The sequence below is a fragment of the Pyrgilauda ruficollis genome, unplaced genomic scaffold (genome assembly GCF_017590135.1).
Source record: "Pyrgilauda ruficollis isolate IOZ18807 unplaced genomic scaffold, ASM1759013v1 scaffold5, whole genome shotgun sequence".
NCBI lineage: Eukaryota > Metazoa > Chordata > Aves > Passeriformes > Passeridae > Pyrgilauda > Pyrgilauda ruficollis.
In genome coordinates, this window is record NW_024526599.1 from 9,343,245 (window position 1) to 9,363,605 (window position 20,361).

General features: G+C 36.5%; 1 protein-coding gene across 3 annotated transcripts in view; it reads right to left on the bottom strand.

The window, feature by feature from the left end:
• The window catches only part of SPOCK3 (SPARC (osteonectin), cwcv and kazal like domains proteoglycan 3), a 160,479-nt gene that overhangs the window by 72,354 nt on the left and 67,764 nt on the right, over positions 1-20,361 (bottom strand). For all 3 annotated transcript variants that reach the window (XM_041480140.1, XM_041480137.1, XM_041480138.1), the window contains one exon: positions 17,115-17,229. In XM_041480140.1, the coding sequence (XP_041336074.1) occupies positions 17,115-17,229 (115 nt within the window). The remainder of the gene's footprint in view (positions 1-17,114; positions 17,230-20,361) is intronic.

Here is a 20,361-nt window from a genome sequence, read left to right on the forward strand (position 1 = left end):
CCCCCGCTGCCCACGCTCATGGCTCTTTCTTCCCTCATGCAGGATCAGTCAGTGTCTGCTTAAAAATAAAGACAGAAAAGAAGGAAGAAAAACCTATTTACAAGCACCACAGCAATCAATATCTGAAAGAAGGATTTCCATTTTCTTCCCTTAATATTATCAATGTATATCTGCTCTGTCAATGACTTAAATTTATCTTCTCTATACTAAACTCTTTAGGTAGGATTACAGGTAGAAAGTATTGATCAATTTCAAAAGAATATGTTTGGGGTTTTTTTCTTTCTGAAGAGTAAGTATAGAAGGTAACTAAAGAAACATAATTTGAACCAAAACTGAAAAATTTAAGGAGAGACATAAGTAACTATATGTCTCTCCAGATTATATTTAACAATTCTGAGCTACTCATTACACCTGTGAGGAATAATAAGCCACTTCTACAAAGAATACATTCAAAGTATTCATGTTCAGGGATCTGAATATCCCTTAACTGCAGAAGTTACTCAGGGTGGCTTCATAGTATGGCACAAAATCTTGCAGCCATCCATTTTAACAAATGTTCTTTGCTCTTTAGCACAGCTTTGGAGCAAGTGATACTTCCCTGCTCCCCAACCCCTGCTTCAAATTTATTGTACAGTATTTCACTCATCAGTGTGTCCATCTGTGTGGCTGATGCTGCACCCACCATCTACAGCTCAGCTTCTTAAACCTGCCAGGTTTAATTTATTGTTCTCCCCTCCTTCAGAAGTAGCACAACTCACTTGCTTAAACAGTAAAAGTGGGATTTTTTACTTTAAACTGCTATATTACAGGCACTGTGTAAGATAATTCTACCAACCCTGGACACCCATTTACATTAAACAACTTTGAAGTGGACTCACTCTATCTAAATCAAGAATAATTCTGCTAAACAAGAAAGCCACAAATAGACATAAGAGACCTCTTTATGTCCTATCTACTGCCTGGTGCTGAGGAGCAATACAGGGACACGTAGGAACAGGATAAGTGGTAACATCTTTGCACTGAAAGAAGTTAGTTTAGATCAGATACAGAAAGAAATTCCTCATGCACTGGAACAGGCTGCCCAGAGAAGTTATGGATGGCCTTTTCCTGGAAGCGTCCAAGGCCAGGCTAGATAGGGCTTTAGGAAACCTGGTCTAGTGGAAAGTGTTTCTGTTCATTGCAGAGGGGTTTTACTACATAATTTTAAGGTTCCTTCCAACCCAAACCATTCTATGAACCAGGCTTGAAACAGGCCAGCTGTCTTGATAATTCTAGTGCTAGGACTTTTTGCCCTTAATTCTACAGCCAAAATAATTTCAAAAGCAAAAAGATAATAACATGTCTGTGGTTACAGATTGTAAGACACAGCACACATGGACAGGAAATTGTGTTATGCAATGGTGCTCAGGATTACAAGTACCATCTATATGGTACTTACATTAAAACTAAAGAACTATTATCTCAAACTAGTTTTGCTACTGTGGTTACTCTAGGTCACTTCTGACAAAGGCTGTGATGTTTTTAGATGGTAGTGTTGATCAGGTGCTAAAAGAGTGCTGTTTTAAAGTCCATGAGTTCTTAAGAGAAATATCTATGTCTGTGATTCAGTACCTCATAAAAGTTCTGTATTCTGACACTGGTTAATGGATATGGCATGTCTCTGAAAGAGACAATTCCTTTAGATCATGTAGACAACTATTAGCTTACTGTACTGTAATCTTCCAAGTGCTCCTTAGATGGAAGAGCACCTATCAGCACCGATTTTCTCACTCCTGCAGAGGGAGAAGAAAGAACAAAAAACAAACAGAAAAGAGACAGAAAGGCTTTTCAGCTTGATATTATCTTTTCTGCCAGCATGATGCCTTCTGAGTTTATGAATTATGTCTGATAACATCAGAAAATGGGAAGATAGAGCTGATAAGCTTTTATCATGTAGAGGTCTGCTCAGATAAAACATATAGCAACAAGTGCATAGTAAGATGATAAAAGAGCAAAAGCAGGTTGTCAAACAATTAGCCATGGAGGATCATCTGCTGCAATATACTAACTTATTCTATTGATATTCTTTTACATTGAAAACACATAAAACTTTTCCTTTTTCTTTTTTCTCCTTGCTTACCACTGAAGGCTAAGTTCAGGTCGGGAGTGCTTGTCCTCAAATCTCACACAGCTAGCTCAGGGCGGAGCCTACCTAGGCAATGACATCCATGCATGACACAGCTAATCCAAGCCATCAGCAAGTACCATTTCTATTACACACTCACTGCGCATGGTCTGTACACTGTGGTCACCCATACTGCCAGACATGCAGAAATTCACTGAATGAGCATCAAAATCTGCTTAGATAAACTTCATGGGAGAAAAGGGCAAAACTGATAAAATATAAAATCCAGTTCAACAAAGCATTGCACCAGCTAAATGTACTAAAAGAAACAGCAACACCTGCACAGTCTCTCAATTTTGGCTGCGTATTGCTTGTGTTTGCCTTTGTTCTTCAAAACTGGACCATATTTTGCAACAACACTGATGTTCCTTAAATGCTAGTTTTAATTTGTAATACTCTTTTACCTCTGATCAAATCCAAGGATCATCGACTGTGACTCTCACTGGGGAAAAGTTCCCTTCTCAATAAGGAAGCAATTCAGCTTTTTTTATATATTGCAAGTGATGATTTTTACAGCAGGAAAATAGTCAAATTTTAAAGAATATATGGTTTGTTTTACTTATTAATCTGCTTTTGTCATAGAAATATTAAACCAACAGAGATAGGTACAGTTATTCCTGTATTGGAAATAAACCAAACAGATTAAAACAAAACTTTGCTACTTTCATTGCCATCTATAAATGAAGGTATCTTTAAAGCATAGCAGATTATTTGTGCTATTGCTCAAGGCAAGAAAATTAAAGAGATTTAAAGTGTGAGGTTTTCTAGTCTGATAATTCGCACATATAAATAGATCATTTTACAGATGGGAATTTAATACAAAACAGACATATCCATGACGAAATGTGTGCCAGAATATCAATGAAAAAAAAAATTGTCAATAATACTGCCAGAAGTAGTTTTACTAACTACTGTAATGTTATTTCACATTATTTAGCCTAGCATGACAGAAGTTCTCTTTTATTATTTATGTTGGCATTATATTTCCCCTTATGCCTGTAAGAAAAAACAAATTCAACTTGATTCCATAAAATAATCTGATAGGCACACAACTGACAATAACTTCTTTTTTTTGTCATTAGAAAGTCAGTAATGTTCCAATTTTAATCCTTTTCCTTTTCTATTAATGTTCATAAACATCAGCAGTATAGACTCTTCCTTACTTTTCCTTTCTTCCTTCCTCAATTAGTCAAATGCAGGTCCCATAAAATGGTACCTACAGGGTAATATAAAATCTATTTTTTCTCCATTCCAGCCACCATAAAGCATCTCTTACTGGATATGACTGCATAAATAATAAGCCATGCTAAGTGAAAACACAAAGTACTGTGATGAAGAAAAGTAATATAGAAAAATGGAGAAGAGTTATTTGAAGAGAGAGAGAGAAAAACAGTAAACAAAATCACAACAGAAATGCTAAAAGGCAAATTCTTAAATAAACAAAAGCATGTTACAAAAGGTGAAACAGCAATAATCAGTATTTCTGGAATGGTAACACAAAGGGAATTGTGGTTCAGCTTTTAGGGTTCTACTTTTACATTTTCATTCTGCAGCACACAAAATTTGGAAAATTCTGAGTATTTCAAAAACTATTTCCAACTGTTCAGAAAAACTGAAAAATCAGCTAGCTAAAGCTTCACCTTTCCCTTTGCTTCATTACTCCTAGAGGGTCTACATTTTCATACAACTGGGGCCCTTGCTGGTGCCTCAGCTGGACACCCCTGGTACTCTGCATACCATAACACAGCAGTGATCCTGATTCAGCTGCCTAATTTCTTCTTAAAACTCATGACTCCACAAAACAAAATATTCACCACTCAGCCTCATGGCTGAACACGCTTCCAAATACTTTGCTTTAGAAGACCAAAAAATTCACCTTTGAAATCCCAAAATCTCAATGCAGTAAGAGTGATAAATATGCTGCGGTTATAGGGAAGAAGGAAAAAATAATCTATTGAGAGATGACAAATGGAAATAGATATTTTCTGCCCCCACTGTGGGGCAAAAAAAAAAAATAAAAAATTCTTAATTTTCTTGGGAAAGCATCTGTTTGCAGAAAAGAAGGAATTTTTTAATTTTAAAAATTCTGAGAGCAGACAGTGTACTTTTTCCAGTGGCATTTTTCTTTCCCTATTTCATAATTTAGCTCAACATTTATTTTTATTTCAGTCTTTATAGGTTTGGGCATATATAAGTAACTGTGTCTTTTGATATCTAAATTACTTTGGTAAGACAGTAAATTGTGGACTCTAATTGGACTTGTATCCAGTCTGCTGATCAAATACAGAGCCTCTTTGTTGAAAGCAGCTGGGAAGCTGGAAAGGAACAGCTAAAAGGAACTCAGGAGTAAAGTGACCAGAGGCAAAACATACAACTCTATTGTGAAAAACAGGTTTGTCATGCGCCAGAAAAATCAACTGTCTTACCTGTATGCCAGCTTAGGGCATTACTCTAACTCCTCACACACACATTTCTCAACCTTCCTTTTAACCACGATGCAGACCAAGAGCTCGGTGGCAGTAGTGTCTTTCAAAATCAAACAGATTCTTAAAATCTGTTTGGAATCTGCTGCCTCATGCAGTCCCCCCTTTCCTTCATTACGAGAGGAAATTAAAGTAACTGAGCAATGACTACAGAAATAAAATCCTGTCATAGTCATTCTTACTAAGTTAGCACTAAGTGTCCATTTTCCAGCGTCTTCCACCAGACGTCTCTTTAGGTTTTTGATCCTATTTTCAACAGCTCAGAAGTGTTTGTTTCTGGTATGTTCATTTATCAAGGTGGCCATGATAGCAGGACTCTTAAATAAATTGTGAGATCTTACTCAAAAAGATTTCTTAACATTTACAGACTATCCTCTTCTCCATTCTTTACAAATTTCCATTGTTTTGTTTGCTTTTATAACTACTGCATCTGCATTAAGTTTCCTAAGTTCTTCATAATGACCCTCTGTGTTTGCTTCTCAGCTGAATATATAAACAATTACTGATCCTATCAGAAATTACCTTGTTTTCCAATTTGAAGACAGGAGAGGTGAATTAGAGCATGACAAAAACATTGCAGTATAGGTAAAAAACCTCCAGCGTTACTTTGAAGTAAATGGTTATTTGATGTCATATAACTTCTAGATACCAGTGTACATTTAGAATATCGAAGAAATTCAGTTTTCTAGACATCTCAAAAGTGTACCAAAAAAGCTGAAGTTACCCTGGAAGTGTTACTATTGAGAGTTCTCTGTAGAAGAACTGTATGGATAGAAAGCTCAATAATATAAAGGTCTCCAGTGTTCCGTGTAATAGTGAATAAGGGAATAGCAAGCCCTCACTTCCTACTACCCAATATGTATGTTTGTCTGATGATACCTAAGATCATCCAGAGGATCTTGGCTGTACCTTCATACCTTTTAGAGACTCTAGTAGCATACTCCAAATATGCAAAATCAATTGCTGATAACATCAGGATATCACTTTCCTGTAGTCTTATGTTTACCACCCTACTCCCCAGCTTAAATCTCCTCTCAGACCATCTTTTCTCTTTGCTTCTACCTTGCACCAATGAGTTTGGGGTTAAAGAGGAGATGATGTCTGGGGTTATCTTTAGAAAGAAGACCCAACAGAAAAAGCTTTTAATTTGTGTTGAATTTAGGGATCAAAACTTCAAATCAGCTTTCATAAGTATGCAAATCTTTGTATTATAAACATTCATTGGCAATAAATATGCAAATGGTGAAGGCAAAGGCAAGGGGAATTTATTTTTCAAGATGTGCAAATGTTTTCAGAAACATTTAGGTGCCCAGATCTTCAGCTGATCAAGAAATGAAGTAATCCCTAAATTACAATAATTATCTTAAATGTTGACACATATGAAACTCTCTGACAAGAAAAAGCCCACGTAGGTATATTTCTCTATTAAACATCTTTCCCAGAGGCATTATTTCTAAGATCCAAAAGGTTGTATTTTACAACAGTTGTTATTTTAGACTCTGAACTAAAATAATCTACAGTTAAGAAAGAAAGAATAATAATTAGAAAGCAGAACGGAAAAATTATGTCTCATACACAGTCATGACCAAAACCACCAAAGAATTAAATAATTTTAAATCACAGTGAGAAAGTTATGTATTGATGAATACATGTCCTCCAAGATGATAACTTTGGATGGCTTGATCCGTAGGTGCTATGAACCCATTCAGCAGTCTCTTAATCTTTCTACCCCATTAGTTAGCGGAGAAAAGTTGTCCTGAACACAGGAGAGAATTGATGCTTCTTTTTCTGTGTTATTTTGTTAGCTTGGTTTGGGGTGGTTTTGTTTGTTTGCTTTTTATTGCTTTATGGAACAGTCTAGGAATTCCAAATCTGTATCTATTAGGAAAGTGATATACTGTAAGCATTGTTGCTATTGCATCTGCAACTTAGGCAACACTCAGTCTATAAAATTAGGATACATTCTGAATGTTTTGCACTTTTGCAGTCTTGCAAAAAAAACCACACTCTGCTATTATAAAATACTTATATAAATTTTACCCCCAAAGTGTACCTGTCCTTGAATGTTCAAATGTACCACTGAAGGTCTGTATTTGACAGAAGTATCCCTCAAAGGAATTGAACCAGAACACGCTGGAGTCACAGCTACTCTGAGTTCACGTTTCCTCAGGTGTAATCTCTTCTTTGCCTCCCTCAGGAGTTCTGTTTAGACAGAATTTGACTATTTCTTTGAGATTTCTGAATACGGAATCTACAGTGGCATACATCATGTGTAGAGTCTGTGCATGTACAATAAACCCAATACAACTCTTGAAACCACTGGACAGATAGTGCCTGAATTAACGAAGTGGATCCCACAGATTTAGGAAGCTTTAAATCCAGCCTTAACTGTACTGTGATTGTAAGAAATTTTCATTATTATTATCGCTATTACTAATACAGAAGATGCATAGGTGTTTTAGAAAAAGTATTTGCGTGGTGTAAGCATCCCTGTATGCAGATTTTGACATAAAATGAAAAAAAAAATGCTTTTTTAGGTAGTAAGTATCTAATATAAAAGATATAGTAGTCTGTGGCAAAAGCCACACACCTAAGTAAAATACTTCTGTTCTCCTGCAGCAGTCAACAGCATTTTGCAAATGCAAACCTATTTTAGACAATCTGGACTCATGAAAAGGGTTTTGGCATTTGATTTTAAACAAAAGATAAAAATGCTGCCAGACACAAAACCCCCTTATGTAACTGACCATGTAACAAACAGGAATTTTTAGAGACTCCTGACATGCCTTTAGCATGCTGAGCACACTATTTGTTTTCCAAAAGCAGTAATACAATTTACTGCAAAGTAGCAATATATGCACATACTTCATTTGATGATGACAAACACCTCCAGCTACTACACTTAAGGTATTGGAAACCTTAAATGCATTGTTTTACATAAATGGAAATTAGTACAATGATTTCTATTCCCTGAACACTACTCCTACTTGGTTTCACATACTATCCTTCTCCCACCACTGGTACATAAGCAAAACAACAGATGTATTCAGAGCCTATATACACAACTTATGAACCATAACTTTCAAATAAAATGAAATGCATAAAAACTGATGCTAGGTAGCAATAAAAGCACCTCATTATAACCAAAATCAAATTTTAATACCTGTGAAAGAGCCCTTCATATACAAGCATCCTGAAATTCTACTGTGTTCCATTACTCAGTATTAGAGTATTTCAGTAATACTGAAAGAAAAAAAAAACCAAAACCAAACCCCTGAACACACAAGCCACAAAGAAACTCCAAGTTAAACATTAACTGATATTACAAATGTTTGCATCAGCTATTTTAGAATTTATAATATTTTCTAATAAAGTACAATGAAAACTGATTCTGACAGCTAATTTTTAAAGCACCACAAAAATATATCACGAGCTTAACAGGTATTTTTAGGCAGGGGCATGGAACTGTTCCTAAATTCACTTTGCCTACCTTTTGTAGTAAAGGAATATTCAATGATTTTATACTTATAATTTTGTGTTACTTCAACGTTTACAATTACACACAGTGAGTCATTGCCTTGGACTGCAATCACAACTTCATAGTTAAGGGCAGAGAAGTAATTTAAAAGCACTGTCTTCACCATTCTTCCTAATCTTTTTAGCAAAAAAGCCATCTTTTAAAGTAGATTCTCAGAAATACTGTAAGGATAAAGACCATTTTAAAACAACACAACAAAAGCTGACACAGCATTTTTTACAAAGAGGACAGTACGTTAACATCCCCCAGTCAAACTGTACATCTACCAACAAAGCTTTCCTAGACAGTCAGATTTCCTAGTCACATTCTTTCCTGTTATCTAGTTTATGAACAGAAGTTTTCTAACTCACTGCTTCTTAGGAGGTGGTACAACTGAATGTGCCTTCAGCCACCAACAGCAAGACAGAAAGAAACACAGCAAGCTGAAATCCATTTTCCTGAAAAAAAAAATCTAATCCTAATTTATAATCTCACTGCAGAATTTTTAAGTAGAACTCTCTTGTTCACAAAAAAAAATCATCATGTGAAATGATTATCCACTGCACCCTCTCAATCCTACAGGCAACTGAGAATCTCAGCAAGCTTCTTGCTAGAGCCAGTAGAAAATTACTAGGCTCAGAACTTACTAAACTAACTGAAGTCCATATGATTTAGTCTTGCATAGAGCTCCACATTTTCCTTAAAAAAAAAAAAAGCCTATCATGGACTTTTGAAAGGGGAAAGTACATTGGACAACTCCTGTTCTGCCAACAAATAGAATACAAAGGCTCTGTTTAGGTACCTTTTATTTAAAATCTGTTTTACATACCCAAAAAAACCCAAAAAAACACCAAAACCCAAACATTAAAAAATTAATATTTTCGATTTTTATAGGCACAGTTTGAGGGTTGGATAAGTTGGGGCTTTTTTTCTATAAGGACATCAATTTTTGAGATTTGGAGCTGGACAGCAAGAAGTATAAATATTGTATGGCTGAGTAACAACCTTATAAATAGTAATGCTGATATGGACAACACTGATACTGCAATATCCAATGCAATCGACACAGAAGTCTTCCACTAGTCTTAGCAAAAGCTCCATAGAGAGAGAGAAGGAATTCCATGAGAGGGTCCTGTTTTCCTCCAGCTGTGTACCCATAACTCCTACTACCAGGAATGGAGGGAACAGAAGCTCACCAAGGAATTAACAGGCCTTCAGAGCACATGCAGAATGTAGGATGCACAGTGTCAGTCACCTTCCTTCCTCCCCAGTGCAATGAAATGGAGAGTAAAAAAAGAAGCTTCATTTTCTCACTTTAATAAATTCAATTGCATAGCATATAAAAATCTCCAACATATTCAAATTTTCACCTCTCTTAAGCACATAAAAGTCCAAATTATTTTCTCAGCAAGTTCAATGAAGCTACAGCTAAGCACATTTCCTTTTCAGTACTTTGTAGAGTGCAAGTATGATCACAATGGCATAGTTACACAATAATTGGTCTAATCAAAGCTATATAATGTTAGCATTGTGAATGAAGTAGTGTTGCTCATTAGCCTATTACAAAAGAATTACTGTAAATTCAGCCTACGTGCAGCATCACTTCCTGTGCAAACAAACACAGATAATGCAGCAAGCTTGAAACACTGCCAAGCTGGCAGACTGGCAGCACAAATTATGCAAAGAACCAGAAAGCCTTCAGTAGATTCAATAGAGCTTGGAGGATAAGAATGATTAAGTGTTTCTGTGTACAACTACAAATCACAGTAATGAATCAGACTAAAATTTCCAATAAGGGACTTAACTGCACCAGCTGGCCTTCTTCAGCAGCATTATAATGTGAAATGATGACATCCTAAATAGTGGTGTTTGCAACTTTCACAAAATCTGCCCAAAGCAACTCCTTTGTTTTCCTTCAGTTTTTTGAAAGCTTGTTTGTTTTGTTGGGCTTTTTATTTAAATAATAAAACATTGCAGCACCTAAAATGACAGGAAAGCTACAAAGCTACATTGCTCCTCCTTCTCTGCTTTTTTTCCTTTTTTTCTAACCTAATGAGAAAATCTTCCATATCAGCTCTAATAGATTTGCTTTCAAAACTGCTCAGACTAATAATACAACAACAGATACAAATACAGATTTGCAATTTCATCCTTTTTTCCTTTTTTAATCAGAAATTTAGTGGTAATAAGTCTAAATTAAAACCCCTCTTTCCTTTATTGCAAAGGACGGGAGATAGCAAAATACCTCAGGTTCAAAAGTATGATGTGCTGGAAATCTGGGATACACGTTTCCATATAATATGAACAAAAAGAATACATATGCATGTGTACTTATTCACTCATATATATGTATATATGAATGTGCACATATGTATGTACACGTATGTACTAAATATATGTGTGAATTTTTCTCACATATAGGCACAAATAAGCCTCTCACAAATTTGACTTCTTCACTTTTTCTGCTTGGGAGCATAAGTTCAGCCATGTAGCACCCACACAAATAGAAACAGAAGGGTTTTTGTTTTCTTTCACAGTGTTACTCTGAGCATCTGCCACATCATTCCAGGATAATCCACATCATGCTCCAAGGCTCAACACTCATCACTTCCAAGCTGAGATGGAACATTTTCCTCAAGTTAAAATACTAAGGTGACCAAATACAGGGAAGATCTACTGATAATCTATCTCATAGAAAATGCATTCAGACTGATTTTCCATATTCTTCAGAAAACTGGAAGAGGACAGAGTCCAAGGCAAGATAATGGTCTAGATGACCAATGACTTGAACCAAATGAGCACCTCAAAATGTCATTTAAACCAAAACCCTGAAGGAAGTTGTAACAAGATTAAATGCCACCACAAGTTTTTGCAGTTTTGAAAGCAAATCTATTAGAGCTGATATGGAAGATTTTCTCATTAGGTTAGAAAAAAAGGAAAAAAAGCTATAGTTGGATAGCTATGAAGCTATCCAGCTCCACTACCTTAATAAACTGGATTAGGTGATGCAACATCTTTACCACTATCAGCTTCTGTGAGTCTGTAATAAAGTGACACTCTTCAAAACACTTTAATAGTGAAACTGTCGTACCTTGAAGACTGCACCCACAGGCAGAAATATGACAGAATTCTTATTAATCCCTAAATTCAGGTCCTCCTCCACACAGGCTTGGGGCAGGGAACAATTGTCACTAAATCTATCTTCATTTCACAGAACTCTGAAGAGTTACTAATTCCTAGAGAGTGAATTCTGTGAATTCATTAGGCTTTCTATACTGCTCACCTCTACCCAGCTGTGCACCTTACAGATGTCCAGTCTGCACACTTCTCTGGAGTCTGCCTTGTGGAGCTCTAAGAGAAAAAGAGCCACTATAATTTTTTATTTCTTATATAATTTTTTCTTTCTTTTAACTTAGATAAATGCTTTCTTATTATGACTCTCTATTCATCACTGGTGAGCTCTCATTATTTTCAAGGTGATTCACACCTGTAACTGAAATGTTTTTACCATGAAAAGGTTGCCAGTCCTACCTTAACCTTTAATAAAATGCAGTGAGGGTTTTTTTTTAGAATTACAAGTATCACCAGAATCTGTGGCTTAGTTAATATTTACTGGAAACCAGTTACTACTGCTTCCTATTCTGAAACCTAAGAATAAATGATTGGAGATGGTAAAAAATCCAAAGAAATAGGGAGTTTGATATCACTACACAAGTAAGGGCTGTCAGGTCTTTAAACATTGTTATTCCATCTTAACATGCTATGGCAGAGACAAATGCAATCTATTTCTGCCATAGCAGGGAGCCGTGGTGTCGATCTGCACAATTCACATAAACAAACTCACAAGAGCATAGCAGGACCTTCACAGTGGGGGCAGGGGGCATCATGTCTTGTGGGGAACTCACAAAAGAGACAGATCTACATCTGCCTAGAAAAACTGCACACACCTTCATTGCACTAAATAATTTAATGCCTCCAAGCATTGATTGATTAAATGCATCAAATCAATTTTACACAGTACTTTTCTTCTCCTTATGGAAGAAGAAAAAGAGACTGGTTTTTAATCAGAGTCCACTAGGATCAATGAGTGAGTACAATATTAGTCACCAGGTTCTAATACATCAAAGACACTGGGATTCACTTGAAACATGATTTTTACCCCAAAACTGTTTTGCAATTTCCTAATTTTCAGAACTTTTAGAATAGTCATGTTGAGAGAGTCTTCACTGGTTTCCAGCTGTAAGCAGTCAAATCTTGGAATGGGCTGTACAATAACTAAGTCTCAACTGAATTAATCTCATTTATAAATTGTCTCCTGCAGCTGATTTGAGATAAAAAAATTGAGATAAAAGGAAAGAGAAACATTTGAAGAAGAGCCCGCACTGCCTCTTCTTTCTTTCACCTTTAGGTGTTAGGTTTAAATATTTTTAACAAACGTGGAGTACAAAAAGGATTCCAATAAAAGTAATTCTCCTGAAACCATAGGCACTGCCCCATGTTGACAGGTATTCTTACATTAGAATTCTCTGCTGGGTAGAAACCCTTTCCCATTTTTCCAAGTTTTCCTGCTCTTTATCTGCAGATAACCTACTGGATTAGAACTTCACCTATACACTCCTTAGTTTAGTACTGCAGCCTATTATTCACACAATGTCAGTCTTAATGAAAATTAGAGTACGTGTCAATATCGTAATTCTCCCTTTCAAATCTAAAAGGAAGTTAACACACTATTCATCAGGACCTGTAAATCTAGGACAGGTCACCACTGGACTAACTTTTCCATTTTTCTGAGCCTGGTTAGTTACCAGCTTGCATGGCCTTAATGAGCTCCTGCATGTCGTGGTGTCAGCACATATCCTTTCTTTCCTCACTCAAAGTGGCAACAAGAAGTACATGGAGATTGTAGGATTTATCTCCACCACCTGCTGTGCTAAATACACAAAAAGCACACATACCATTGAGGGCATTAGGAAATGTCCATTACCACCTACAGCCCTCTCCTCTGACTCATCCTTTTTATTCCTGTCCAAATGTCTTCTGGCAGAGCACTCACATAACTTCTTTCCTCTTCCTCAAGCTCACTGGGGTGAACTCACAGTTGCCAGAGATTCTTAGTACTGCAGACGCAAATAGCTAAACCTCCTGAGAGTGAAGAGATCGGAAACTAAAATGAGTAGCTGATTTCTCCCAGTGTGAACATCCTGCCTGCCACCGTAACACTCACATCAATACATCCCAATATAACCAATACTGTATTTCATGTTCTGCAAGTTGTGTTTGTAATGGAATAAGGTATACTCCAAAGCATTTCATTATTTCATATAAAGACCCTTTACAGACTTTTTTCCCCATAAAGCCCTTTTACTTACCCAACAAAGATAAACTGGAAAGCGCAACAGGATGACAAAACACCATTCGGCCAAAAGGAAAAGTTAATGACAAATTCCCAAATTTCAAAGAATCAATGGAAATTCTATTTTACATCATAGTTTGAATTACCTGTTTATGATGTAATATGTAGTGCTGGCAGATACTCCTTTTCCACAGCAATCCACATGGGAATAATGTGAACAACATTTATATACATATCCTGCATATTTTCCCCTCAAGTAATCTTTCTTTCACAGCAGAGAGCTAAGTGTGTAGCACACAGAACACAGTTTCCAAGACAGTTAAAGCCAGCAGAGATGCAAATGCTGTTACCTGCTACCAACAAAAACCTTGCTCCTTTAAGCAAATCTCTGTGTTTTCAAAGTCCTGGTACTTCCAACTATTCTCATGACCAATGATCTACAACACCTATTTCATCTTTTTGTCAAATGCTATTCAATCTTTCCAGGACAGCACATAAAGGAAGCTCTTGTGCTGTGGCCCTGCAGGAGTGTGCTAGCAGAGGACTTGCCATCTTGGCAGTCTACCAGAAAGAGAAATGAGCCATGAGAGGAGACTGAGGGAGGACATGATCTCCCTCAGCTGCCATGGAAACTGAGGAAAGAGCAAAACCATAGGCTTGTCTGACCCACAACTCCATGAAAAGGACAGTGAGACACAGTAGCTGGTTTTGAAACCATACAAATGCAAGCACACTACAGTAAGATCACAGTGCTGAGATCCCCAGTCTAAAAGAAATTTTAACACTTCTGAAAGCACAGGTAGAATCATCACTAAAGTGTGCTGTGACATTAATTAAACCTGTTGGGACCTTGTCATATCACGTCCCTACCAGTCTTGCAGGTGGCTGGGATATCCACCCATGCCTCACTGTGTGGTGCTGAGGGGCCCTCAGTCATCCGAACTGGGCTGCAATAGTTTGGAGATTGCACTGTACAGAGAAGAACACCTAGGACAGCACGGACTGAACAACAATGTCTATGCCTATGTGTTTTTTCTGAAAGTTAGTTTCTTACAAACAACAAAAGAAATTACCAAACTAAGTCCTCCATTTGATACAATTATCAGTCTTCACTGATTAGCAACTTCTCTATGCTATTACCTAAAGAAAGTAACAGAATTTATAAACAGAAATTGATGAAATAGGTAATAGGGTTGCTTGGGAATGCTGCTTCTAGTAATAGAGAATTCAACTATAAATCAGAGCATTTCAACTTGATGACACTACAGAAAAATCTACTCAGCTGTAACTGTATTTCATGCCTCTTTCCCTGCGGGTAGTCCAAAGGTGCCCATAAACATTTTATTTATCTTGGAAGTGTGCAAAGTCTCCTCTTCCCTGACAGTCTCTTGGGGATCATCTTTGCCACTGTATCAATTCACATACTTTAAAATACTTTTCCCGTGCAAGAGTCTTGGGAAAAATCTCTGGAACTTCTATGGATCTATACAGTAAATATGTCCAAATTAAAATCTATGGGCAAGTTCTTTACGAAGAGCTCCCAATAATTCATGAAAAAGGTCTCAACTATTTTATTCAGAAAACATCCCCAACTACCTTTTTTTAATTATTCATATTATCCGATCCTAGAAGGACACCACATGTGCACACACACAAACCAAGCAAAAAGGAAGGATTACTGGGATGAAAATTTTGTAAATGTTTATTCACAAGAGATTACAGACAAATGATATCTTAGAAATGGATACTGGTAGATGGGTTATATTATCAACTGTCAAGTTATGCTTTCTCATCTAATTTTTACCAAGACTCATACAGAGTGCACTAGTCCTTTGGGAAATCTGAGAAACAGATGGCCCTACTGATAACCAGTATGTCAACTGTAGACACAAGTGAAGGAACAACATGTTGGGCAAAGAAAATCAGTCGTGGTAAAGAGACTCAGCAGACATGTCTCCTTGTGTTTATGATACTCATACTTTAAACCCACCATGTTACGAAAAGAAACTGCATGAAAAAAACCTTTTTAGAAAGAAAGCAAATTATTTCTCCTTGTATGTGGTAATCTGGGGGAACAGGGAGATCTAAGCTTGGAAAAACCCTGCCCTGGCTCAGCACAGGTAGGTAAAAAATTGCTTAATCTACCTTGCAAGACTAGGTTTACAGTGCTTTTACAATCATCACGTTTCTGCCATTCTAAAGTTTCCCATTATTGACTGCATTATATTCAGGCAAGTTTTGTCTTTTAAAATATTACCTTTCTAAAAGAGTACTAAGAACTGTGGGAGGAATAATACGGGGATGAAGGCTGATGTCAAAAAGTTTCTTAATTCAAGAGTAGTCATCTTCATCTAATCTAAAAGAGTTCAGTTGTCACCTACTGCATGTATACTTAACTAGAAAATGTCATTATTTGCATTGTTTTCCATGACATGTAATACCTCAGAAATTTTGAATTATTGTATAGTTTCTTCACAGTTAACACTCATGTATTCCCGACACTTCACAGGAAGCTGAAAGCAGGCTACCTGCCTTTGTCTGATAATAATTCTTGCACCATATATAGCACCTTACCAAACTAAAATGTCTAGCTCTACACTGAGATTGTTTAATATAAACAGTGTAACTCCACAAATACTGGTTTTTTGTTAATTAAGTACAGCTGCAGATCGAGAACAGTTTAAACTTTTCCTTTCACTATGTACTATCTTTCTTGTTTGAAAAGCTCCAGATGGATGTATTTAACATAACTAGACACTCAGAAGAACATTCCTTGTATCATTCATAAAACTGTACTTGAAATGATCCTCTTCCAACACACAAGGAAGTCTTATTTTCCTCAGCTCTTTACAGCCCCTACTAAGCAAAGCACTTTAACAGACACTTATTTAAATCAATTTATTGAAATTTAGCCATTCTACTGTGTCCTGTTTCCCATAATGAAGTGTGCAAAAAAAGAACAATGTCAAGTTGAAAATGCAATTTGACTCCACCTCCTTAGCACACAACAGTCAACTAAGTGAATGGTTCAGGTCCTACATATTCATATTTCTGCCTTAGACAAAGCCATAAAAACACATGAATTTGCTATATATTTTCTCCTCACATTTAACCAGTCCAGCATGCAAAGAAAATCACAATGCACAGAAGAGAAAAAGAAGAGAGGAAAAACCTCCCACTAATGTCAAAAAACTTACACTGTATCAGGCTGTTATCTACATTTCAGCAGGCAGTTTTGAGTTCTCTAGCTTCATATAAGAAGCAATGATGTCAAAGTAATGTACAGCAGTAGGATTCTATCACAATATTTTTATTCATTTAGTACTGGCACAGTGGGTATTTCCCTAAACGCATTTGTACCAGCAGCTTGCTATATATGTATAATATGCTATAATATGTATACTTTTTTAATATTCTAGCCAAAAAGAATCAAGTAGTAAACATTATAATCAAATTATGTATACATAATGACTTCTAAAATCCACTTCTACTCTGCTCACATCTTGTTAAGTAATTAAACTAATTAAAATGGATTTATGGTTTACAAGTCATGAACACTACAAAAATGTCTATAGGATTAACTTTTGAAGTATTTACCTGTGCGTAAGCCTTCGATGACTAATGCAAACTGCAGTTTGTTGATCCTGTGCAACACAGACTTTATGGCGACTACATTTCATCTTCAAACATGGATCTTTAGCCGGATCTAAAGCTGAAAACAGTTTTAGAAAGTTGTTAACAGTTACAGAAACACCACACATACACCCACCCAGTATGTGGAGGGGGTTGGCCTGCTGATTGTATGCTGCTGGATTGAAAGGAGCCAGAAAGAAATACAGCTGTTGTGTAGGTAAGTACTCCCTGCTATACTCTTTTAACAACTGCCACTCTCTGACTGCAATCCCCAAATAATGGTATTACCACACTGAAAGCAGTTTCCCTTAAGTGTTTACTATGACACAACTGGGTTCCTCCTACTCAACATTAAGTGGTGAACAATGACACTGGATTTACTAAGAGATTATTACTCAGATGACATTTCAGTAAAAGAAAAAGTAAACTAAAATATGCAGGTGAGTGATTTGTGTGACTCCATCTTTAAACATAAATTCTACCTACTTCAAGGTTTCTATTTCTGCTTAATTTTTTTAGCTGGTCCTTTAGTCATAATCCATACTCATTTTTGAAGTACAAATCCAACTAAGAACAGTGATTTCTGGCTATAATACTGGAAGAGCCAAATAATGCTGTTTGTTGCTTACCACTAAACTCGCATCTTTCTTTCACGGCTACATGGCTATAATATAGAAAAGCATCTGGCAATTTAAGCTATCTCAAGAGACAATCAATTTCTCCCTTCTCCGACCTTCATTGTGTCCTTTCAAGTAACCTAACTATTCCAAAACTGGTTTTTTCACCCCTACTGGTATCCTTGTTTTAATCAAGAAAACTGTGAACAACTGGAATTCAGTTCTCCTGTGTTCTTCTTCACATTAACATATTACTGTGCAGTATTCAGAAATGCTCTTTCCCCATCTCTTGCATCTGCTTATAAAATAGCACAGCATCACAGAATATTCTGAGTTGGAAGGGACCCACGAGAACCAACAAGTCCAACTCTTGGCCCTGCACAGGACATTCCCAACAATCACACCATGTGCCAGACAGCATACATTTGTATATACATTTTCTAAAAGATAATTTATGTTTCTTCTGTTCTTCACAATCAAAAGTAATCTTTTAACCACATCTCTACGTGACCTGACAGAGGATATTAACTTAAGCCTCCTAACCATGCACGTACCCAGAAAACAAGAACCGAGCTGATCATTAGTTGCAGTTTTGATGCATGATGTTGTAGTGCTAAGTGTGATTAAATATAGTCTGAGCAGTGACTTTTTCAGGATTTTTTTAATAATACATTCAGCTGTGCAAAAACAAATAGATCATACTATCATCAAAGCAGTAAAGTGATGGAATCATTGGTATAATAATAATTCAATGCAGACAAAAAAGTATTTTGTTAACTGCCACAAAACCCATATGAAAAGAAGTATTCTTCTTCCACATATTTTTATTTCTATGGCAAACTAGCCATAAAACCACCACACACAATCCAGAATAAATGTGATTACAACAATTCTATACAAATGGGAAGCAACTGCAGCCAAAAAAAATTACTGAACTAGGGTTAGAGAATTGGAGTGAAAATTAAGGAGAGCATATCCTTCTCCAATTTACTTTGGATTTTAGATTCCATTTCAAATATTTTCTCTGCTTGAAGTCAGGCAGGATGTAATGCCAGCCACTAGTAATCATTTAAGCTACTGGCCCAAGTGCCTCTTCCCAGAATGTTCCCTGATGGAGACACTAAGGTAGCAATACTGGAATGTTGCCTATCTTCAGATAGCTCTTCTGTTAAATAGAATAGGTTAATGAAATTAAAAAAAAAAAAAAAAAAAAAAAAAAAACCTGGGAAACAGAAATCTGGAATATAAGGAGGCTGAATTTAATATCAAGTAGGAAACAGATTCCAGAGAAAAAATGAACAGAGGAGATCATGTAACCATTCCCACTGAAATGGTTACTTCATTTCTAAAGTTCTTGAGACTGTGAAGGTATTTTTGAACAATTCCATCAAATTTAGCTAGCCATAAAACATGGTTTTGGCAATATGTTACATTTTGGCAAAACACTACAGGCAGAACCCAACTTAACAAACAAGAGATAGTAATTTCCCACTTTGTCTTTATGTCAACATGAAGATGGGTATCAAATGGAAACAAGGACTTTCAGTATTTACTGATATAAGTAATATAATCTTTTGCTATTTGCTGACTCAGTGGCTATCGCGCCCTGTATGTAACCCTGGATCACCTCAGGTGAGATACAGACTCACTAACAAGGTGAGCAAGCCAGCAGAGCCACGGGCGTCAAAATCACAGGATCATTTCTATATCCAAAAGCATGTCCAGCACTCACAGTCATGCCACTGACACTAACTCACACCATCACTCCATGACCTGCTGAACTTGTTCTCTGTCAGCTATGAGTTCCCTGTAAAGTGCTTTTTCCTCGCCTTACGTGTGACACACGGCCTCCCTTTTCCCTTTTCACTTTTTCACGAAACTTTCTTAGTTACTGAACCAAGTGTTACTGATGTAGAAGTCAAAAAAGAATGTGCATCCTTGGAAACATTTTTTTTTAAAACAGCAACAGAGAGATACATCAAATACATAACTGATAAAAAAGCGCAGATTTTTGGAATGCAAAAAATTGAACTAACTGAAGGGTAAATGTCTGTCTGGACTAACAACATGCCAGAGGATAAAACAAGAAAGAACACAGAAAGAAATTTTGCTAGAAACCATGAAAACCACTACAAGTCTTCCTCTTTTTTCTCTCTGAACACCAGGTGCTCTAGTCAATCCTACACTATAAAGTACATAGCATCCACATCAGATTGCATTACTAATTTTGCCAGCTTTGAAAGGACTAAAAAAATAAGATATGCACAAAAGCATGGAAATGGCTTGCCTTTCTCTTGAGCCTGTTTTATTTGATACTAGGAACTGACAAATGAATAATTTTCATGGGAAATAAAGGTTAAACCACAAGAAAAACAGTTTTCAAAACCAGGGCCCAAAATTCTTCATGCTGGGGAGGAACTGTACTCCCCTTACAATGCAGGGACACGTCTGACTATGTGTCTGGTCTCCACAAGACATCATCCTAAATATCTTAAAGTACTATGAAAATGCATAAATTTATTTCAGGAAAAGTATCAGTTTCCTGAGTTTCCTGCTAAGCATGTAACTCATTTATATCAAGAAATACAGGGCAC